The following is a 21816-nucleotide window of genomic DNA, read 5'->3' on the forward strand; positions in this document are numbered from 1 at the left end:
CTATTTGTTTTATGCTGTGTGTTGGTAACTTCAGGTTTCAGACTTTCCCATCATCAATCAGTTGGCTAAGTGTAACACAAGAGTATAGTAAACTTTTTGACTGTTCTCAAATCCATCTGGCATTGACCATAAAACAGACTAACTGGTTTCTAGTTTCATAAAGTGGTAAGTCCTATATTCGTGTGAGTTTAAATTTTTAACTACTGAATGAGAGTAGCAGCAACTTATTTTAAGATTTTTATGTGAATTTAACACTGGTTAAAGGTATTGATTTGTTGTTTACAAGTTATTGTTCTTTGTTATTTTTTCTTTTTGTACCTGAGCATGTACCTGGGAACTGACTGCAAACTTCTTCGTGATATTCAATCATATGTGTTAATAATGACTTAGGAAGGTCTCTGCAGGAAAGACAGTTCCGTTCTGATTTCCTGTCTTCCTGCTTGGAGTACTGGCAGAGAAAACAGCTGTATTGGAGTGGCTTCAGTGATGTTGCCTTGTGAGAACAGAAACGAGACCACTCACTTCAAACGAGTCTGAACCTAACATGAAAGCTTGTAATGAAAATTCACATAAGAGATCACTTTTTTTCTCTTCTTGACTTCACAGAAAAGAAGAGCAGTAAGAAGGCAGAAAGTGCACAGGCTGTCAAGTTAAACAAGACTTTTGCACCCATCTTCCTTAAAGGCCTGACTGACCTCAAGGTAATGGATGGAAGTCAAGTGATAATGACTGTGGAGGTATCAGGTACGTAGACATAGAACAGTATTATATAAACATCTTCCGTCCTGCTGCACTTTTTGCCATTCTCCTCTTCTTCTAGCAGAATGTCTTTGTATTTGAAAATAATATTTCAAGGAACTAGTTTTTAAAAAGTGAAAACTAGGATGGTCTGGTCTGTTCTTCAGGGTGCATGAACATTGTTCGGTGTTAATATGTTCGGACTTGTTTAAGTGTTTCTTTACTGGAATAATCGTCAGGTCATTATCAAGTCCTGATGAACTAAAACTAAATCTCAGAGGACTTGTAATAGCCTTTGTTTTGAACAGGGCAAGACTGAATTACTGTCAGCTGGGGTAGGATTAGCGCTGCAGAAGAGAGCAGTCCTGGTATGAACTTTGGTAATAGAAACCCTTGACAGCTACCTTAGTGGTAACTAGAAATTATTTCCCCTCCCTATTGTATACATGCTTCCGTTATTCATTTGCATTTTAACTCTAAAAGACAGACTTAGAACTGTTCTACATTGCACAGCATCAGTAAGGTGAGTGAAATTCCTGAAAGTTTTGAAGATGCCATTGCAGACAGGTGGCAGACAACAGCCAAACTTGGTCATTTTCTTAATTAGAATGTGGTTTTTTGTTTGTTTGTTATTTTGGTTGGTTGGTTTGTGGTTTTTTGTTGTTGTTGTTTTGTTTTGTTTTGTGTATGTCTCTAATTTTTGTTCTTTGCAATTTTTCAGCTAACCCACCTCCTGAAATTATCTGGCTGCACAATGGGAAAGAAATCCAGGAGACAGAAGATTTCCATTTTGAGAAGAAAGGCAATGAGTACAGTCTGTACATCCAGGAAGTATTTCCTGAAGACACAGGCAAATACACCTGTGAAGCCTGGAATGAATTAGGAGAAACTCAAACGCAGGCTACATTGACGGTACAAGGTATAATGTTCTTCTCCACCTTAGGAAATGCAAAAAGGAAATAATTCTAATGTGCTGCAGGAGTGTCTATTTAAAGTAGATGAGTGTTTATAAGGTCTGTTGTGAAGGATACTAGTTTTCAGTCTCCTCATCTGAATTAAAAAGGATATTGAGCAGAAGCAACTTTAAAAAAATGATTTCACTCTGGAACATTATGTTACTATTTCAAAAATGCATTCCTGAGTCCTATTCCTAGGGACAGTGCAAAACTTCTGCTAAATGCAGCTTCAGATTATAATTATGAGGCTTACTTAGCTATGGACTTAATGTAAACCATTTAATGATGTTTTTCTTTCTAATTAAAGCACTGACTATTTGGAAAAGCTGTCTAGGAGCCAGGTATTTTAACATTAGCGGGCAAGTAACACATGATGTCTGCAATTTGAGAACTGCATGCAGAAAATTTGGCTTTGAATCTCCATGTATGATGTAAATCCCACAGTAAACACCTCCAAACTTACCTTGATTTGGGTATTCACTACTTTTCATAGGAATCTTTCATTATTTTTAAAATAAAGGATCTTAACCCCAGGATTTCAGCGAGCTGTGCCTTGAGGGGTGGGTCTGTAGTCTGTTGTCATTGTCTGCTCTGAATTCAGACCTTTCCTGAGGTCTAGCCTCAGAGTCAGTGTTATATCTTAAATGCAATTTTATGCAATGATTTATTACATGATCTCTGAACTAAACAGCAGTCAGGGTAATGTTAGTTGCCCTTGTAGCTATTCCTACCCGCATTCTCTACAGACAAATGTTCAAGATTCCTTTTAGGGCAACTTTAAAGTCCTTTTGTTTTGCCCTTAATACAAGTTTGGATTGAGCCAGTAAAGTGCCAAGTAAATGATTAATTTTAGTACTAATACAAGTGACTTCCAAAATTAAAGCCTGGTTTATTTTCAGTTTAAAAACTTACACCCTGTATGTTCAAAACAACTTTGTTTTTCTTTTTTTTGTTTCACCTTAAATTAATTTCAAGCTTGGCATTTTCTCCTGATTGTAAATTCTGTTTGTAAACTGCAGAACCTCAGGATGGTATTCAGCCCTGGTTCATTAGCAAACCAAGATCAGTGACGGCAGCTCCTGGGCAAAATGTGCTTATATCCTGTGCTATTGCTGGAGATCCTTTCCCCACCGTTCACTGGTTTAAAGATGGGCAAGAAATATTGCCAGGAAAAGGGTGTGAAATCCTGCAAAATGAAGATATCTTCACACTGATTTTGAGGAATGTGCAGTCTCGTCATGCAGGGCAATATGAAATTCAGCTCAGGTATGTTTGCTGTGAAAAGTTTATTCCATTGGACCAATTAGTTATATTTACCATCAAGCTGAAGTTCCCACCTGAACAAGAGTATTCACTTCTATCTGCACAAAACAGTAGAGCACTAGAGGAACTAAATATTTTAGAGGGATGAAAAGATCTAATCAAACTACAAGAGGAAACACAAGAGAGAAGGACAAAACAGTATGCAGTTTCTTTGGGGATCTTGAAAAATAAAGCTTTGTAGCACCAGTATGGGAAGTGATTTGGGTTTCTAGCAAGGGAAAACACAAACAGCATCTTGATTTTGGAGTTCTTTTTTATCATTTTTAGCATTTCTCTGGATATTTTTAAGGATGTCTGCTTTCCGTGAAACAGCCTGAGCAGGAAGGGCCATTCCACAAGATTATATGGTCCATACATTTAAGAGGAGAAAGTGCTCCCCTGCCATTTTGGAAATGTTTGAATTTTATACAGAAACTGCAGTCTCCTTTTTCTATCATATCTTTGAAGCAAGGCACCTTAATGTTTTCAGAATCTTGCCAGTCCTACAAAACTTGGAAGAGTTGTTTTTAAATGTATTTTATTTATTTATTTTTCTGGTAAAATAGCTGTCCTTTAAATCAAACATCACATTTGCTACTGCTTTCTTTCTAGAAGGTGCTGTAATGTTTTTCCACTTCTACTGGTGACGGTTGAACTTAATAATGTATTTCCTGTGAGGTTTTAGAAAACCAAATGTACAACTTTAAAATGATGTTATCATTCTCTGCTATTTATTGTGCATAGATATATTGCCTTACTTGATTAATATTTGTGACCTTTTATATTAAAAATTATCTGACCATCATGGACAATTGAATCTATAACCCTGGAAGAGAATTATCTGCTCTGCTCCACATGCTACTTTTTTAGGCCTGGCTGGCTTGTCCAGTAGACAGTTTAGCCAGATACCACCCAATATCACAAAACATTACCATTCCATTGCAGTTCCTCATCACCTGCACTTGCCTGTTTTGTTCTTTTTTTTTTTTTTTTTTTTTTTAGCTATAAAAAAGTTACCTTTGCTTCATATCCTTCAGACTAATATGAAATTCGAAAACTGAGTTGTTTTATTTTTATTTTCTGTCATCTTCCTAACCTAAGGGAGGGGTAATATATTTAACCCATTCAGCTCATAAACAATGAGTTTAAATTTGTATAATTATTGTTTATTTTCCAACCCATGTCAGAAATGGAATAAAGTTATTGTCACAATGATGGACATGTTACTGCATGCATATCTAGTCCTAAGGTATGTTTCCATAAGCTACTACAGACAGCCACAAACTTGCCTCTGTATATTTTGGTATTGCTAGTTGGAGAAGGTAATCACTTCACCAGAATGGGGAGCTTTAGAAAATTGTAGCTGTTTTAATTTCAAGTCTTATTACTAACACTTATGTAGGTAGAGCCATATGCAACACGACCATTTTGCAAATACACTCTTCAGTAGATTTAGACCCTTTCTACTATTTGCAATAACTTGTGAACTGACTCGTTACAGAAGAATTGGCTTGTTCACAATAAGCAAAGGTGGTCAAGGGCATGCACAATACTGATTTGTGAAGGTTATGTCTACATACATCCTTGCATCTAAGAAAAGTTGCTTTGGAGATCAGTAGTGTTTCTAATACTCAGTATGGAATTAACACTGGCAGGACTAGAAATGGTGGTTCAATTGCTTTAAGGTTGCTAACCTTGCTAACAGGAGAGAGCAAGCCAAGCTGTGAGCATTGCTACCTTCTACTTGTATGTGTGTTGGTGGTTTCACTTGAACTGAAAGAGGATGAGATATTTCAGCAAAACGTCATGGATGGAAGGAGGAAAAAGAAAGGGATGAACAAAGAAGTGCCAGGAAGGCTTAGTGTAGGACTTTGATGTGGCTGTCTTGAACAAGGTTGACAATGATTCAGTGTAGCTGATGATCACCCTGGCCAAATTCATCAATGAAGTCACTTGTCATAGTGGAGAGAATGTTATGCCTATAAAACAGAACAGGCAGTATGCTTAGATAAGAAATTATTTCATAAAATTATTGGAGGAGAATTTTTTGGGGGGTGGGAAGAAGTAAAGCAGCAGCTAGAAGAAAACACAGCTGATTACATACTAGTTTCAGTTATTCCTTAATCACTTTATGAGACAAATAGCTGGGGATCCCACAAAGATCAGTGCATTCTTGTTGTCTTTTTCTAATCCACAATGACTAAAGCTGTGTTTGAAATCGAGCCAGGGGACTGCTGATACCTCTTTTTACCTTGCACTCATTTGTAAAAATTCTGCTACTGTTCAGGGAACAGAAAACCACATGCTTTTAGGCAATTGTTTATTGCTTATGAATAACAGAGAAGTAACTGCCTCAGGAATATTCCAGGAGCCAAATGTCAGCTGTATAACTTCATGTTTGCAGCAGAGCTAAAATAATTTTCAGCAGTGAATAATCTTGCCTAAATAGCTGTTGAACTGCTTGCATTTGTCTTGAATACTTGATTGAGAATTGTTTATATATTCAGGAGCAGTCTTAACAGTACCTGAGAGTAGGAGAGCTGCATTTAGTGTCTTTCTCTCAAAAACTACAAAGTCCATTAAAAATGTGGAATAACCAAGAAACCACAAGTCAATTCAGAGAAGAATTTATGCAGAAGTTAACAATACACAGTGGGCTATTTTAAAACATAATCATTTTCTCTTCAAATGAAATGTGCAGCTCCTTTTCATGTATTAATTTTAGAAATTTGTTGCATAGCTACTTTCAGGGAGTCATTCCTTCTCCAGCTCCCTTACTTAGTCTGGGCATAGTTTCATCCGAGTGTTAATTGTTTTTCAATTTGTTTTCTCCATTATTCTTAAGCCCTAAGTGCTGTCCTAGTATCTCCACATCTTTTGTGTTGGCTTCTCACAAACTAAAACTCTGGTTTCTAAATGTCAGGTGGAATAAGGGATTTTCCTAGTTCATTCTTTTTTCATCAGAGTGAACTGACAAGGGTGCGTGGCCCAGCATTATCCCAATGTGATCCATCAGTGACTACTGGTTGGCTTTCTCTCTTTCCCTCCCTCAGCATCATTTAGGATATGTTCTTGCTTTGTCTTTTGCTGTATAGCAAACTACTAAGTCTGACTTCCAAGAGGGTTGTCATTTTAGCTGCTCCTGGTCCTTGTTTTAAACCTACACAGACCTCTTATTCCTATACACTTCCATTTTTCATTTTAACTGTCTTAATAATGTTCCATTGAGCCTGTTATTGCTCAGGCCTCCAGAAATGGCGTTGTATTAAAAAAAAATAAAAAATAATAATAATAATAATAATAAAAAGATTCATGCCCAGCTTTGTTTTATTTATTGAAATTTGAACATGTCAGCCTGCCAAATGCCTGCCATACAGTTGAAGGACAAGAAATTGGTCAGAGTCTCCATGAAACCATCACAATTGAAATGGGAAATAGCAATCAATTTTTATGCCGAAAACCACAGAAGTCTTTTTCTCCTCCTGTCCACTGCATCCTTCTAATGATGCTAGCATGTGTACCCTTTTGTCCCAGTGTGTTTTTCCCATGTTCTTTCAGTCAGTGTATACATTGCAAGTACAAAGATAAGCAAAGAAAATGGGAGTACTGGACTGAGTCTGAGGTTGTTGAACAAAACCTTCATCTTCATAACAGCACAGGCAACACTAGAGATTTCAGAAATCCTCCTGCAGTTCCTTAAACAAAGCATCTGTCTTGTTAACCTTTGTCTTCTCAGGAGCTGAGTATTTCTCTTCTCCCCATCTATCACCTTCCATAAAAGCTTGGTTAATGTTAATTAACCTTATTTAGAGATTTTGATAATGTGAATAAAATCAGAGGTAAACATTCTTCTTATACATCACTGGTACCTCAAACACTCTGCATTTTAGGTTATATAAAAAGCAGTTATCAGATTACATTCCATTGCACCACAGTAAATATGGCTCTGTCTTTGTGTAAAATACCATTTACAAACCTTGCTATCAACATATTGTCTATTTTTAGAAAAAGAAACCATGACCTATTCCCATTCCGTTCTCTTTCTCAATACCCTAAAATGCAAATAAAATGACTAGTCTTTCATATGTTTAAAAAAAAAAAAAAAAGCATTTTTGCCAAGCCCTAAAATGAGGTAAGTCAGTGGATCCTCTTTGAAGTCAGTAGATCTAGTCTGCATTATGTCAGCTAAATTGGTGACCCAGTAGATTAGTTGTGTTCTTTGGGGTGAAAGTTTCATTGAGCTTTTTTGTTTGTTTGTTTCTTTTTGGGCTTTCTACCTTTTTAACTAACTCACAAAAGTATTGCAAAACCTCATACTGAGGCATTACAGTTACCTGAAAGCACCAGCTGTAGCTAGGGATCAACTTATTTACTATTCTCTGTTCATTCTCAAAAAATGTAATTTACTTTGCAATACTTGTTTCACACTTTATAGGTCAGTAGGAATTTTCAGTGTGTCCTCACGCTGTAATTAACAGTGCATACCTTTTTTTTCTCTTCCTCTGGAGAGTGACTTCTAGGGACACAGAGACAGTAAGTCCCATCTAAGGTTCAGTGGAAATATTTGAGTAGATTCTGCCAAGAAACTAGTATTTCAAGATACTTTGAACATAAAAGCCGTTCCAGGGAAAACTGATCCCACAATAGGAGACAGAGCTATTTTTAAGATTGCTTCAGGCCATGCAGCTGAGGCTTTATTTTTTTGTTTTGTTTTGTTTTGTTGTTTGTTTGTTTTATTCCTTGACATTTTAAAGTTAAATCCTGTGCATGGGCATTATACAGAACAATCCTGCAAAATTCAACACTTTCAGACAAATCTTTGTAACATAACTACTAAGCATAACTTTTATTTATGTCTTACATTTTATTCCACAGTAACAGAGCCACTGAGATTTGTCTTTGGCCAGGGTTTTGTTGATAAAATCCTAACACAGAGAACCTCATGATGCAGAATGTTGTTATTGCCAAGACTCAAAACAGCAGAGACCTGAAAGTCTTGCAGTAGTGCATGTGTATCACAAAGCCCTATTTTTTTTCTAACTGTCCCTATGTATCTTGCCTTGCCTAGATTCTGAAATTGCATAAATATTTACAAAGTTTCCAGAATTATTCTTGATTGAATTTAGCATCTAAATCATCCAGTCCCCCTTAATTTTTCTTGGCTTGGTTCACTTTTTCCATCTTGTGGTCTTAAAGGTGGGTCAATGTTAGTAACTTCACTTTTTTGGACTCTGTAACTGAATTCAGAAGACAAAATTATGTTGTCCCTTCTCCTAATGCCAGTAACTAAACTCCCTCTGATTTCATTGGGAAGCAGGATTTGACCTGAGAAAGTTATGCTTTTGAACAGGGACATGATGAATAAGAGGCAGACTCAAGGTTTGCATCCAGTGGTCTAGTTTTCAGCCATTCACTTGAATCAGAAACCTTAACTAAGATCAAAAAACTACCTTGTGAATCATTTGTCCATCTAGGTACTTCTACTGTTGCCAGAATTTGTATGTGTTTCCCAAGGTTTTAAAAATAGAGAGAACAAAATGCTCTCCTGCCTTCTTGCTCCCTCCTTTATTTTCCAAACCCTGTGAAAAAATAGCTTAGTCTAGAAAGGTCTACTTTGCCTTCCTTATTTGCTTCTTTGCACATGTGAAGACTTTGCAGAGGGAAAGGTGCACTGCAGAAGTGGGTCCTGCAGAAATGCCATTATTCTTCACAGTGGTCAGGGTCACTTCAGTACCCCTAGATTCCTCCCTTGGGAGAGTGCTGTCTCTTTTACTTAACCTCTCCCACTGGTGAGATAATTCTTGTGAGCAAATATTTTTGCCATACAGTCATGACAGGAGCCTCCCTATTTGATGAATGCTATGAAATATCTGTACTTCAGCTTGCGTGGTCTCTTCTCCTTTGTCAGCTTTGGATTGCTTTTAAGTCCTTAAGAGAGAGTAGTTGGGCTCTAGGAGACTTATGGGAGGTATCTTAGGGTAGATGAGTATCCTGTTAACAGCCCAGCATTACTTAAGCAGTTTCAGAGTGCTTCCACTCATCTTAAAAGCTTCTGAGAATATGGGTTAAGGAAAAAAAAAAAAATCATGAGTTTCAATATCTACAAAAGGCGGCATTTTGAAATTAATTTGGGCATTGTTTGAAGACAACATTGGTATTTTGCCATCATTCAATGCCAATCAGTATGTTGGGAGGAAGTGACACATGCACTTCTTTCTGTTTATTTTGCCTCCAAATGGAGGTCAAATATAAGAGGAAGTAAGAATGGCAGATCTCCAGCATAGAACTGACTTAAATGCTCCCTGCACTGACTTGGCTCCTGTCTTGCCATTTGGACAGTTTCTGTTTGATTCTTGGATGTCCTAGCCTTTTGTATTGAGGGAAATTAGGGTTACAGCTTTGAGGGCTGTTCAAATGGATTGCCATCACTAACAGTTTCTAGTGTACATAGTCTGCATTTTTGGGGGTACGAAATGTTGGAAGTATTTCTATGACTTCTTGTTGTTAAAGTCTTAAGGTCAAATAAGGTGTATTCCTACCAGCAAGTCCTTAACTTTGCAGTCCAGTAACTTTGGTCAACCTCCGCAGTTTCTTCTTGGTTATAAAGGCTTGATTTTCACACTGTGCTGACCCATTGTTTAATTATCTAAAGCAAGGGAAATCCATCTGAAAAGGTGATGGCACTAAGTGCTATTATAAAAGTATAACTTTTTGCTGTGTTTATGTTAATACCCTTGCATACTGTGAGACCCCATTGCAAGTTGCACATGGGTCAAATTATAGGTTAGTCACCCAAACAGAACCATATCTAGGAATTCATTTCTCTGGGCTATTTAAAAACAAGGCAGTCAATATGTTTATGGTAAATTAACAGAAAGGCACTCCCAAGTCCATGTTATAAACTTCAGGGCACAATAGGCTTAAAGGTGCTCTTATCTAGCAAGAGTCTTTTGAAAGGTGATCAGAGTTAGGAAAAACTGCCTCTCTTTCCTTCCTCCTCACCAGTTCACATGCCTTTTGCTATGTCCAAGAAATGTTTTCAGTACCAAAAAAATATTTTTGTGTAAAAAGAGAAATCATCTAGGAGTTTGCAGTCCACTTGTTAGCTTGTATTGGGAAGAACAAAAGTGTTCTCATTATTGGAAAATATCTCCAGTCCTTAATCAATACAAAGGAGTAAGTCTGTGTGTGTTTTAATAGTATTTCAGGGAAGCAGTGGCAACAATAACAGAGCTGCTGCCTTGGGGAGTTAAATTTTGTATTTGGCATCTTCTGTGTTAAGTGGAGAAGAGCTGTTTGGGGCTAGAAGAATGATATATATCTGTGGGAGGCAGTGTGCGGTGGGGGTGGGGGGAGCGCTTTGATGAATTCTTTAATGGGAGCCCTTTTCAGAAGGCATCCATGGTATTCCTCTGCAAAAGGAAGAATAAGTACTCAGCACCATATATGGTGACACTTTTATGTTTTTTAATATAAACATGCACAGGCTGGAGCAATCCATGTAGATGGGATTTGCTGATTGGTTGGGCTGTGGGGGAGGGAAGGAAATGAGACCCTGCTTTTAATATCTTAACATTAGGAAACTTAAGAGCTTGGGCTTGAATAAATAAACAGTAGGCAGAGTTGGAAAGATTTTCAACTTTGCAAAATAGCCCCTTCCTCTGCCTCAATTTTCCAGCTTTTGTATTTGTTTTCCTTTAGCTTGTTTGTTTGCAGCTGTTTCATTCTGTAAATTGCTTTGATTTTTGTTCGTGGAGTGTGTTGTTCCCAGTGTAGACAGTCACAAATCAGGAAAAGCTATTTGAGATAGCTTGGCTCCAAGTATAAGGGGACCAGCTCCACTCAGTCAACCACCACAATGCTGCCCTGTTTTTGAGCTCTTTTAGTGCAATACCCAGTCACTTAGCTCAGGTAAGTTACAGTCTTGGAGGGAGAAACCTCTGCTTTTCTGATTTCACTTAAACATTTCAGGAACCAAGTTGGAGAATGCAGCTGCCAGGTGTCTCTGATGCTGCGAGAGAGTTCAGCTTCCAGAGCAGAAATGCTCAGAGAGTGAGTATTTTTCCCAGGGACTTGCATGGGTGGGTTCTATTTTTTGCTCCGTTAATTCCCTGCCCTTACAGACCCAGGCTGGCTGCTGTTCAATCTAATCCCCAAATGTGACCCAACAAATTGTTTTCATCATACAGACTAAGCACATTGTACCAAGCCAGAGTAGAGAAGATCTTTTTTTGTTTGTGCCCTTATATGGATCCTGAAGTCATCATTGATGCAATAAACTAATGGAGTGTGCTCCTCTAATCAACCTCCCCTTCTATAAACACATTTTGTTCCTGCTCTGAGATTGTTCCCTGACATTTTTAAACCAGCCCCTTTCCTGGCTGTCTCTTTCTTTTCTTTTTCGGATCATAGTGGGAGGGAATCAGCCAGCTCTGGAGAGCGAAGAGATGGTGGAGATCATGGTACACTAACATTTGGTAGAACAAGTGGCTTCAGAAAGAGCAGCAGTGAAACCAGAGCAGCTGAGGAAGAGCAGGAAGACGTCCGGGGTGTGCTGAAGAGGCGAGTGGAAACTCGGGAACATACAGAGGAGAGCCTGAGGCAGCAGGAAGCTGAGCAGCTTGATTTCCGTGATATTTTAGGCAAGAAAGTCAGCACCAAAAGTTTTTCTGAGGAGGAACTGAAAGAAATCCCAGCCGAGCAAATGGACTTCCGAGCAAACCTGCAGCGGCAGGTCAAGCCCAAGACCTTGTCAGAAGAGGAAAGGAAAGTTCATGCTCCTCAACAGGTGGACTTCCGCTCTGTGCTGGCCAAGAAGGGCACCCCAAAAACCCCATTGCCAGAGAAGGTGCCACCTCCTAAACCAGCTGTCACAGATTTCAGATCTGTGCTGGGTGCAAAGAAGAAGCCACCTGCAGAGAATGGCAATGCTGGCACCCCAGCACCAAATGCCCGCACCAATTCTGAAGCCCAGAATGCCACCCCCAATTCTGAAGCCCCTGTTGCCAAACCAGCAGTGAAAAAAGAAGAAAAGAACGACAGGAACTGTGAACATGGGTGCGCCGTGGTGGATGGTGGAATAATTGGGAAAAAAGCTGAAAACAAACCAGCAGCAAGCAAACCACCACCAAGCAAGCCAACACCAAGCAAAGGAACAGCACCCTCTTTTACAGAGAAGCTTCAGGATGCTAAAGTAGTAGATGGTGAAAAATTGGTCTTACAATGTCGGATTTCCTCAGATCCCCCTGCAGCTGTCACCTGGACTCTGGACAGCAAAACCATCAAATCATCAAAGTCCATTGTCATCTCCCAAGAAGGTAAATCACTTGAATTACAAGCCAGCTGAGTGACACACTGTTATATCTGACTCTTGATAAATAATATTAAGTTTGTTAAAGGTAATGCAATACTTTATTTAAGTCCTGTGCCAGTAACTGATTCCAGATGCAACTTTCCTGTTATTTCAGTGGAGTACACAAGGAACAGTATGTTTGACATTTCTTGTAGATTCTCCTTTAACAGCCTGCAGATGTAATTTTTATAAAGTTGAACTTGCGTTTTTAAATTCTGTTTACATTGCTGATGCTGTTTAAGGAGCTGGTACATGACGTTTATTTAAGCTGAACTTTAAGAATTTAGAACATGGAAAACAGAATAATATTATTGCTGGTTTACAAATTCTGATTTAATTCTTTTATATGTTTAGTATTTCAGGTTTTTTATTGCATTAAAAAAACACAGAAGCAAAGAGGGTTATTGTTATAGAAGGAAATTACTACAAGTTTAAATTATATGTTTAAGATCAGAATTCATAATTGATTTCTAGTGTAGTTAGTGTCCTCCCACAGATGTTTCTGTTGTCCTTACAGACACTGAAGTACTTGTCCACCCATAGCATGATGACTTTTAACTAATTTCAAAATAGCATAGAGTTTAGTAAAAGTCCTCAAAGAGAACATTTACTGTTGTCAAATTGAGTGTTTTTTCTTTATATTCCATATTCTGAGTAATCAAAATTCACTATATTGGGTTTGTATGAAATAATATTAATATTGTATTTAGATAAAATATATTTGCCTTGGGAAAAAAATAGGAAGGATAACTGATAATACAGACAGTCTTCCATATTTCATATTAATTTCATAAAACACTGAAGGAATTATAGGGAGAATGACATTGTCTTACGATTGTCAAGCTATGATTCGTACTATGCATGTGAACTTTTTTTTTTTTTTTTTTTTAAATATAGAGGGGTTCACATTCTTAATTCTGAATCATGCTTCATTTAATCTAGAGCATGTTATTACATGAAAATCAAATGAACACACATGATGGTTCACCACAACCTGTGAATTCTTAAACAGTGATCCAAGCACTGAAGCATGAGGATTCTTTAAAGCATCGTTTTCTTCAGACAGGAAAAGAAAATTACCTGAGTACTATATTAAGGGGATAACAGTGTAAGCAGATGGAGAGAGGGAAACGATAGCAGGTGCACTGTGTCTGGATAACTGTCATGTACATGAGAAAAAGTTGACTGGAGGAAATGCCATCCTTGTGAAAAGGACTGATGGGATCAGAAGGTAGAAAACTGCAGTTTAATAAACATTACAGTGAAAGAAGCCCATATAGCAAGGTTTCATTAGTTTTCTTGCAGTTGCACAGAGTGAAAAGAAATTATACACCTCAAAGTTTCACATGTCCTCTCAAAGTATGCTAGATAGAGAGCATCTCTATTAGACAGAAATAATCAAGTTCTGAGCTATGGGGGAGCCTCCTATAGTGCCGAAGCTTCAGTGAAGTGGTGCTGCAGAAAGCTCTTTTCTGGACTAAAAGAAGCTGAGTAATTAACTGTTAACAATCCCATCGCTCATAATTGCTTTATAAAATGGTACTGTGACTGCCCAAAGAGGTTGTAGAGTTTCCTTCCTTGGAGGTGTTCAAAAGCTGTCTGGTCGTGGTGCTGAGCAACCTGTTCTAGGTTGCTCTGCTTGAGCAGGGGGTTGGACCAGAAGACATCCAGAGGTCCCTCCCATCCTCTACCATTCTGTGAAAATCCAGTAGAGTTGGATTCATTGTACTGGAGTATAGTGAAGAGATACTGATGTACATACATGCTCTGCCACCTGCCTGAGAAGGGTTATGTGACATGTCCCACGCAGTTTGCCTGGACTGGGTGACACTCCTGGATCATGGCACAGAGCTGGCATTTTGTCAGGATATCCCAGTGCAGCAGTGCTTTCCACTGAGGTAAAGAGTGAAGGTCATCACTGGATGAAGAATCCATTGTTTCAAGATGTTTTTTTTTCAGGGAGTGAAGTAACTGTCCTTATGTTTGAGTTTTACCTGCATTATTGCACTATTATCTTGCTTAGGTAATCAGTATTGCCTGTACTTAGAAGTTACGATGTCTTTTGCACATATTTGCAGAGGCTCTTAGAAAGAAATACTACATATGCATACAGTACAAATGCAGCGGTTTTCTCCTTTAATGGAAAGAAACAGAAAGAAGGTTACAGGTATTTTTTATTAACCTTATTACATACCTTCTGGTACACTGAAGAGATGCATTGCACTATGGTCAGTTTAGTTTTTTTCAGCCAGCACCTGCTAGCTTTGACACCTGGAGAAGGACACATTGCTGCTCTTCTGCTCCGAGATGTTTTCATGACAGCTGTTAAGAAGTTAACTGCATATGCATGATTATTAAAGTAATTTCCAGTTTTCTCAGAAGTTGATTTTCTGTTTTCCCTTAACAAGGAACATGTAAATAGTTGAAGTAACCAAGAGAGAAGAAGGAATAATTACAGCTACAGACTAGAACTGAGAAATAACAAGTTCACAATGAGTATTGAGAAATATTTCTTGATAGAGAAATTCTTCATATGGGTTAGTCTCACAAAGTGTTTGGGGTAGCTTTAAACATAGAGAGCAACAATAAAACTGGATGCAGTGCTCAGCAGCCCAGTGCCAAAATCCCACTTCCTGTGTTTTGCCCAGAACACTGCAAAGGCAGCTTGGTCAGGTCCACAGGCATCATATCCTTCAGCAAAAGTGCCTCTGGCCAACCTTGGAGCAGCGTTTAATGGGCTCTGCAGATAATCCCCTACAGTCATCTCAGCTGAAAGAAGGCTGAGTCTCGGGGAAGGAGAGAAGTTCAGAGCAAATGGACCTAGCTCACATTACTGGGCTTAAATCGTGCAGTCATTTTTTATTTATTCAGTATGATCTTACTCCTCTTGTGTTCAACACCAAAATCCACAATGAAAATGGGACTGTGTGTGTTCCTAGATATTTCACCTGGCTCTGTGCTGCCATGAAGTTTCATGGTGACTACTGGCTCATATATTGACAATGCTATGCGTACATTTTCCAGAGTTATCTCACAGACAAAGAATGGCTTATTATGCTTAGTCAGCTGGATACTGGAAAATCTTCTGTCTAGAGCAAGAGATCTCTATTTCCTTATTATAATACAAGCCCATCTTAGTTGTGGACCAGTGGCCCACAAACTGTTCAATATAAGTAACACATGAACCTTGGCAGAATGCCATGTATTTGTGTTTTGGAAATGAAATTAACCCTCTCTGTCATCACCAGAAAGCCAGAAGAAGTAGTGGTTTAGTGATTTGTTGGTGTCAAATATGTCGTCTATATAAATACATGAGATCTTGTTTCAGAAACACACCCACTTGATAAAACAAGTAGCATATTTGTCCAAGGACAGACTTCAAAACATATTTGTGCGTAACAAGTTCACTGGATAGGCAAGCTAAATTCTCCTTTTACATACTTACCCACAGAAAGCAACTTTCCCTGGCATATTTTTCCTAGCTGATCCTAAGTCCCCTTACCTGTTAAAAACAACTTCTATTCATCTCTCCTCTGTGTTTGAAAAGGCTGACACTGCATTGACTGTGCAAAGCAGGTTAGCCACTACAGGGCAAGAGAAGGGGGGATATTAGCCCCAAATCTTTGCCATCAGAAGCCCAGATTAAAACACCAGATGGAATAATCATTGATTTTTAAGGTCTTCAGGGAATGACAAAATACATCCTGCTCCAAAAGAGTTTCATATTCAGGCACGCTATGTGGTATTTGTGTAGTATTTAATCTAGGGTTTGCAATGTACTCAATATTTTTTGGTTAACATTTAAATTAGCAATTAGAAGTCAGAATCTAGGCAGCATTATACTGAATGTTACATTCACAACATGTCTAAGAACAATCTCATTTCTTACATTTTCCATTTCAATTATTAATACTGATTTATTTCTCTTCCAAATCATTAACATTGGTACTTGTTTCCCCATTTCTCTTAATAATTCCCCACATCGTATTCTGTAGGTTGATTGGCATGTGTGATTTGTTGCTTAGAGTATCATTTTTATGACAAAGTGAGCTCTTACACCATTTTTCTTTTACAACCGATAGGATTTTATTAAGGGTTTGTTTTTATTTTTCTTCTTTTAAACACTTGTCAGAGTTGTTTGTCCTCTTCATGGGAGAAGGTACTAACTTGGTTTTGGGTGATTTTTTTTAATTTTATTTTTTTGCCTGTGAAATCTCAAAATAAATTGTGAGACAAACAGAAAAGAGCATATTCATAACTTAAAGCTTCATGCGTATATATGGGCAGGTTAGATGGTGTGTGGTTAAGAGGCAATTGCTTTCAATGTGAGAGAATGCTCTTTTGTTTAAAGTTATGGGGGGCTTTTTATTTGAAAACAAAAAGGTTTTAAGAAGGCTGTAGCAGACATTACAGTGGAGTTAGACATATAAGGACTGAGTAGAACAAACTTCCTCACACGGTGAACTCTGTGGAGCAGGAACCATTTTGTTTTAGATTTGTATAGTACTTGGCAGAGTACTGGCCTGTGCTAGTGTCCTAATGTAACTTACTCTTGGATAGAAAAAAACAGATAGAAAATTTTTGCATGGTTACAAAAACTATTCTAAAAGACACCAGTGAAAGGTATTTGGAAGCTGGCATTCATGCTGGACTGGACAACTGAGATGAACAATGAATATAAGAACAAATTGGCAAATTTGCCATTTTGTTAAGCCACCTTGTTATGCTTTTTGGGGCTAGATTTAGTACTGTGTGACTACATAGATTAAAAAGGAACTACTTATAGATTGAGGAGGAACTACTTAATACAGCCTTGAGTGGCAGCAACAATGTAGGTTAGAAAATGCCTAGTTTGTATTGCTTTGTGTAAGACACAGATTTTTTTTTTCTGTGTCTTGGCAGCCTGAAGAGATGGTAATCCTGTTAGCAGTAAAGCCTTAACAGCTTTCTTGTGACTTACTATAACTCCCGTCTTCCTATCAGTTGTTCATATTTATGTCATTCTAACTAGGATCTGCCATGACTTTTTTGATTTATTTTGTTTTAATTAACTTTCAGCAAGAGTTTGGTGTGTAATTAACACAATACTGTGTACTGCTGAAAGTAGCTGGAACCTGCAGCTTTAAAAGCTTCTTAGTAAAGTTTAAGTCTAGGGCAATCTTCTGAGCATCAGTTCCGACACTGCTCCATGTTTGTCACATGCCACAAAATTTCCATCTGTGCTGTCATTTTTGTCTAAAGTTTCCTGTAGTCTGGGTATATAGTGTATATTTAAATACAAAAACAGAGATGAATTTGCTATCATCTATGTTAATTTATTGCAATGGCTAATTATTCATATTAGTGGTTTGCTTTTAAATCGAGAAACATGGAAATATCTTATTTCTTACTTGACTGTATGTGGTTTCTGCTTCCATATATTAGTTTCCTTTCTTTGTTAAGCTAAAGAGTTTGTTTGTACTTGATATAATGGCTTTCATTCTGTAATCAAGACAGCTCTTCCAATTCTCTTATTTTTAAGACTTGACAAGTCAAGCTCTTATCACTTTCTCTCTATAATTCACTTTATCTAGGCCTTAGAGGTTTGTGGTTTTTGTTGTTGTTGATTTTGTTTGTTTGTTTGTTTTTGTTTTGGGGTGGGTTTTTCTTTTTTCTTCCCATCCATGGCTATGTTATTTGTCATTCCAATAAGCCCCATTTTCTCTGAGTCAATAGGACTCAGATTAAAAATTAAATGACACTGCTTACGTGAACTGCCCTGTTTTCTATATCTTTTTCCTCTTTTCCCTTTCCAATAGTTTTTTGATCATCTGTAAGCTTATCAATATTTAATTTGTGAGTACTTCTATATCACAGATTAAAATATTGAATAGCAGTGGTCCTTGTCTGATCACAGAGGAAGTCCACCAGAAACATAGCAAGTGACATATTCCTATTGTCAGCTGCTTCCCGAGATCCTTATTTTGGCAGCTCTAACTCTGCCTACTGTGAAGGTCATTAATATATTAATAAGGTATCCATTAAAAGCAGAAATGTAAGATAATACAAATATTTCAGCAAAGACAAATTACCTATGTACAGGTACATTTCACAGTTAAATGAGTAATCTCATAAAGGATGAAAATAGGTTTCTCGTGTTGCTTTCCTTACAACTCTATCAATTAGCAATAATTAAATTTGATTCTCTTTCTTCTCTGAAACTCCTGTGAGTTTTTCACTACTTTGGCTGTTGTCATCCTAATTGTAGTCAGCAGTTTCCAGGTCAAGCCACTTGCCATTTTAAAACATGACTGAGTCATTAGCACATATTTGCACTTTTCTGCACAACTGGTGATTCATTAGAAAATTAACACCAGTGGGCAAAAGAGTTCTTCAACAAATTTATTATGACTCCTAGGCACAACTTCTCATGACCTAGTATTTATTAATACTGCTAAATACTCCATATTACCTCTTTGTCCCATGGGATATAAACAAGAAAAGCATAGTAACTTCAGTTTGCATCTGAGACAGGAGTCAGGAGTTAATCCAGCTAGATGCCAGAGCAGGGAATAAGATGCAGGAGCTGATTTTTGTTGGTTTGTGTACTTGTTTTATATCTGAAGTTCACTTTCTGCAGAGTATCATGGAAAGAATGCAGAAGCCCAGAGATATTTTAAACTGGTTTGTACTATTTCTGAGTAAGTCAGAAAATCCTTTAATAGCTCAAAATGCAAGGGAAAGGCTTTATGTATCCAAACCAGAGACCCCAGTAAACTCTCAGCTTCTGTGGCTGTAAAGGTCTTTTCTAGACCTGCACCAATTCTGCTAACTGGAAGATCCAAGTATTAATGTTTACTCTAACCCTGCACTTCATGGCAGTGTTTTAAAGATTGCCAGTGGGGTGGTTCCTAAATAAAAAGAGGAGAAAAGGAGGAAAAAAAATAAGTAGAAAAAAATAAGGGAAAGAAATTAATTGTAAATTCTTTTAGTTGACTGGGATTTGCGAAATGCCAGGATTCAGATTTCCAACTGGAGTAATCAGTCAGGGTTTTCTTACATTTATGAGAAAAATAAGCTCATTTCAGGTCACAAAGCGTTTTTGCAGAGGAAATACAAAATACTTCGTTGAAAAACACTTGGCCCTCCAGCCCCAGGAATCAGCTCTAGCTCACAGAACATAGACCTTCTGGGGACTTTCCTGTCCTTGTTAAATATTGTCAAGTTTTGCCTGGTTTTAGGTTTTGTGCTTTTTGTTATTTTTGTGTTTGTTTGTTTTCTCATTGCTGTCTTTTTATCCTGGTTTTCCAAGAAAAAGAGGTTTCTACAACCATGCTCTCAGTCTCCCCTTGTTCCCCTGACCCAGCCCGGCAAATATTTTTGTGAACCACGGGTCAATTTCACACTAGGTTCTAGTAGGCCACAGTTTCATAAATAGTAGTGGCTAAATAAAGGAGAATGACTCAAATTATCTCATTTCCCCTTCACTCCTCCACTGAGGGCAGAATACTACCATCACACCTGTGGTAGCAACAAGCCCAGAAAATGCCACGTCCTTTGTATGTGCTTTCCCAGTGTAACTGCTGGGGATTATGAAGGAGTGAAGGGAAATAAGATACAGATTATTGCTGCAGGGTGCTTGAAGACAAGAGATAAAGTTTCAACCTTGAATAATCATGTTTTCTTCATTTGCCACTCATGGGGACTCTGTTTCCAGTGGAATAAGCCAAATGCAACTTCAATCAGACCCTGCCCGGTGGCTTGGCCAATGCTGGATTATAAAATCACAGCTAACAGACCACTGAACACACATAGCAAGTAGAGGATCATAGTGAGATTTGCTAGGATTAGCTTCTAGATTTTAGTCTAACTTTGGGGAAGGTCTTCTTGTTAAGGTGGGATATTTCTGTTTGTGTGTGCTGCATAAGGAAGCGTGTCTCATAAGGCGCTAACTTATGGTGCCGCAGAATGCTGTACGGACGGCAACGCAACAGCATGAATGGTGAGGCATGGTCCTATGTCACACGAGTCTTCAGTGAGCTGATTAACATACAGGAAAGGAAGGGCTTTTGAGCAGGTAGAAACCTCCAGCAGCAACTAAAGTACACGCTGCTTTGTTCTAGTCCCGTAAAGATTCAGTTATGCTTACGAGCCAGGCTCCTTCCCTTCAGTAAGATGGCCAGAAATCTTCCTCATAGCTATGTGTCATTGTTCCATAGTCTATGTTCTTTGGCAACAGCATTTTTAGGTTCTAAAGTGTGATCTTTTCTAAGCACATTGTATAGATTTACACAAATTCTTAGACTGTAAGTTATCTTCTGTTTACCCTCCAATTTTCGCTAAACAGCAGAGACACCTGAATTTATATTTGCTGGATGCCTGGAAGAATACTTTGCTAATGTCCCTCCTCCATTTGGAACAGGGCTGCAGCTCGTGACATTTTTGGCTTAGCCTGACTCATGAAGATGAGTTGACTCAGGGAAGGCACATGGCTTTTCTCTTCACCCTGTGGTTGGCTGAGCACAGCCCGTCTGAGTGAGGGGTCAGTGCTCCTCTTCTGAGAGAGTTTTTATGTCATTTCTCAGGGGAAAATTAGCACTATTTAGAGCTTCTTGATTTTGTGGAGAATGAGGACGACAGAAACATTCAATTCTTTCTAACCCATGTGTGTCTGGCAAAGCAAATTTGCTGAGAACTGTCTGAATGTTTTGTTTTGTTTTGTTTTGTTTTGTTTAAAAAAAAAAAAAAAAAAAGATTTGCCTTGAACTATAACAACCAATTTTACAATGAGAGAAAATCTGAATGCCAAAAGTATAGTTACCATATCAGAACTGAGATCTAGTCTCCAAGAGGAGCCATTAAACTCCCAGAGATCATCTGACAGCAGAGTGATGCTCCTTTCCAAGGATTAGTGTCACGTGTGACCATGCCATCTCCCACATCACAAGGGATATATTTGATGGTGAGCCTCGGATCAGGCACTCTGGAACGTAGAAGGCAGCTCCCAGGTAACATAGAAAGAAAGATGGAAAATGGCAAGAGAATTTCTTTGTGTCTCAAGACACAGAGAAAAGATTTAAAATCATCTGTCTGCTCTTGCCGTTAATTAGGAGAGATTGAGAAAGGTAAATGGAGGAAGAAGGGAAGGGAAGGTATTCCTGTGGCTCAAATAACTGGAGGGTTGAGGCATTCTGGGCAAGATAACAACAATGGCTGGAAGAGCACAATGTCTCAGGCTGCGTTTAGAGTACAGGCCAGGCCAGTGAGGAAGGAAGAAAGCAAGACCACAATTTACCCTCTCTTAATGAGGGATATTTGGAAGGGTAAAATTTTGGAGTGCTTTCAGTGGGGTTTTCCATGAGAAGCAAAGTACTTTGTTCCAAGCAATGCAAGTGAATGTAAGGAATTAGGTGAAGCAAAGTTCTCCCTCCTTGTCCCCCAACCAGTGGGAACGACTTCTGTTTTGGTTCACAGAGTTTTATTTTTTAA

At 38.2% G+C, this 21816-nt stretch overlaps 1 protein-coding gene across 5 annotated transcripts in view; it reads left to right on the forward strand.

Annotated features, from left to right (window-relative positions):
- MYLK (myosin light chain kinase) overlaps nucleotides 1-21816 on the forward strand; it is a 205100-nt gene that overhangs the window by 118387 nt on the left and 64897 nt on the right. For all 5 annotated transcript variants that reach the window (XM_035330846.1, XM_035330847.1, XM_035330845.1 and 2 more), the window contains 5 exons: nucleotides 607-744; nucleotides 1460-1657; nucleotides 2714-2960; nucleotides 10968-11048; nucleotides 11409-12313. In XM_035330846.1, coding sequence (XP_035186737.1) covers nucleotides 607-744; nucleotides 1460-1657; nucleotides 2714-2960; nucleotides 10968-11048; nucleotides 11409-12313 — 1569 coding nt within the window. The remainder of the gene's footprint in view (nucleotides 1-606; nucleotides 745-1459; nucleotides 1658-2713; nucleotides 2961-10967; nucleotides 11049-11408; nucleotides 12314-21816) is intronic.

The sequence above is a fragment of the Oxyura jamaicensis genome, chromosome 7 (assembly GCF_011077185.1).
Source record: "Oxyura jamaicensis isolate SHBP4307 breed ruddy duck chromosome 7, BPBGC_Ojam_1.0, whole genome shotgun sequence".
Classification (NCBI taxonomy): Eukaryota; Metazoa; Chordata; class Aves; order Anseriformes; family Anatidae; genus Oxyura; species Oxyura jamaicensis.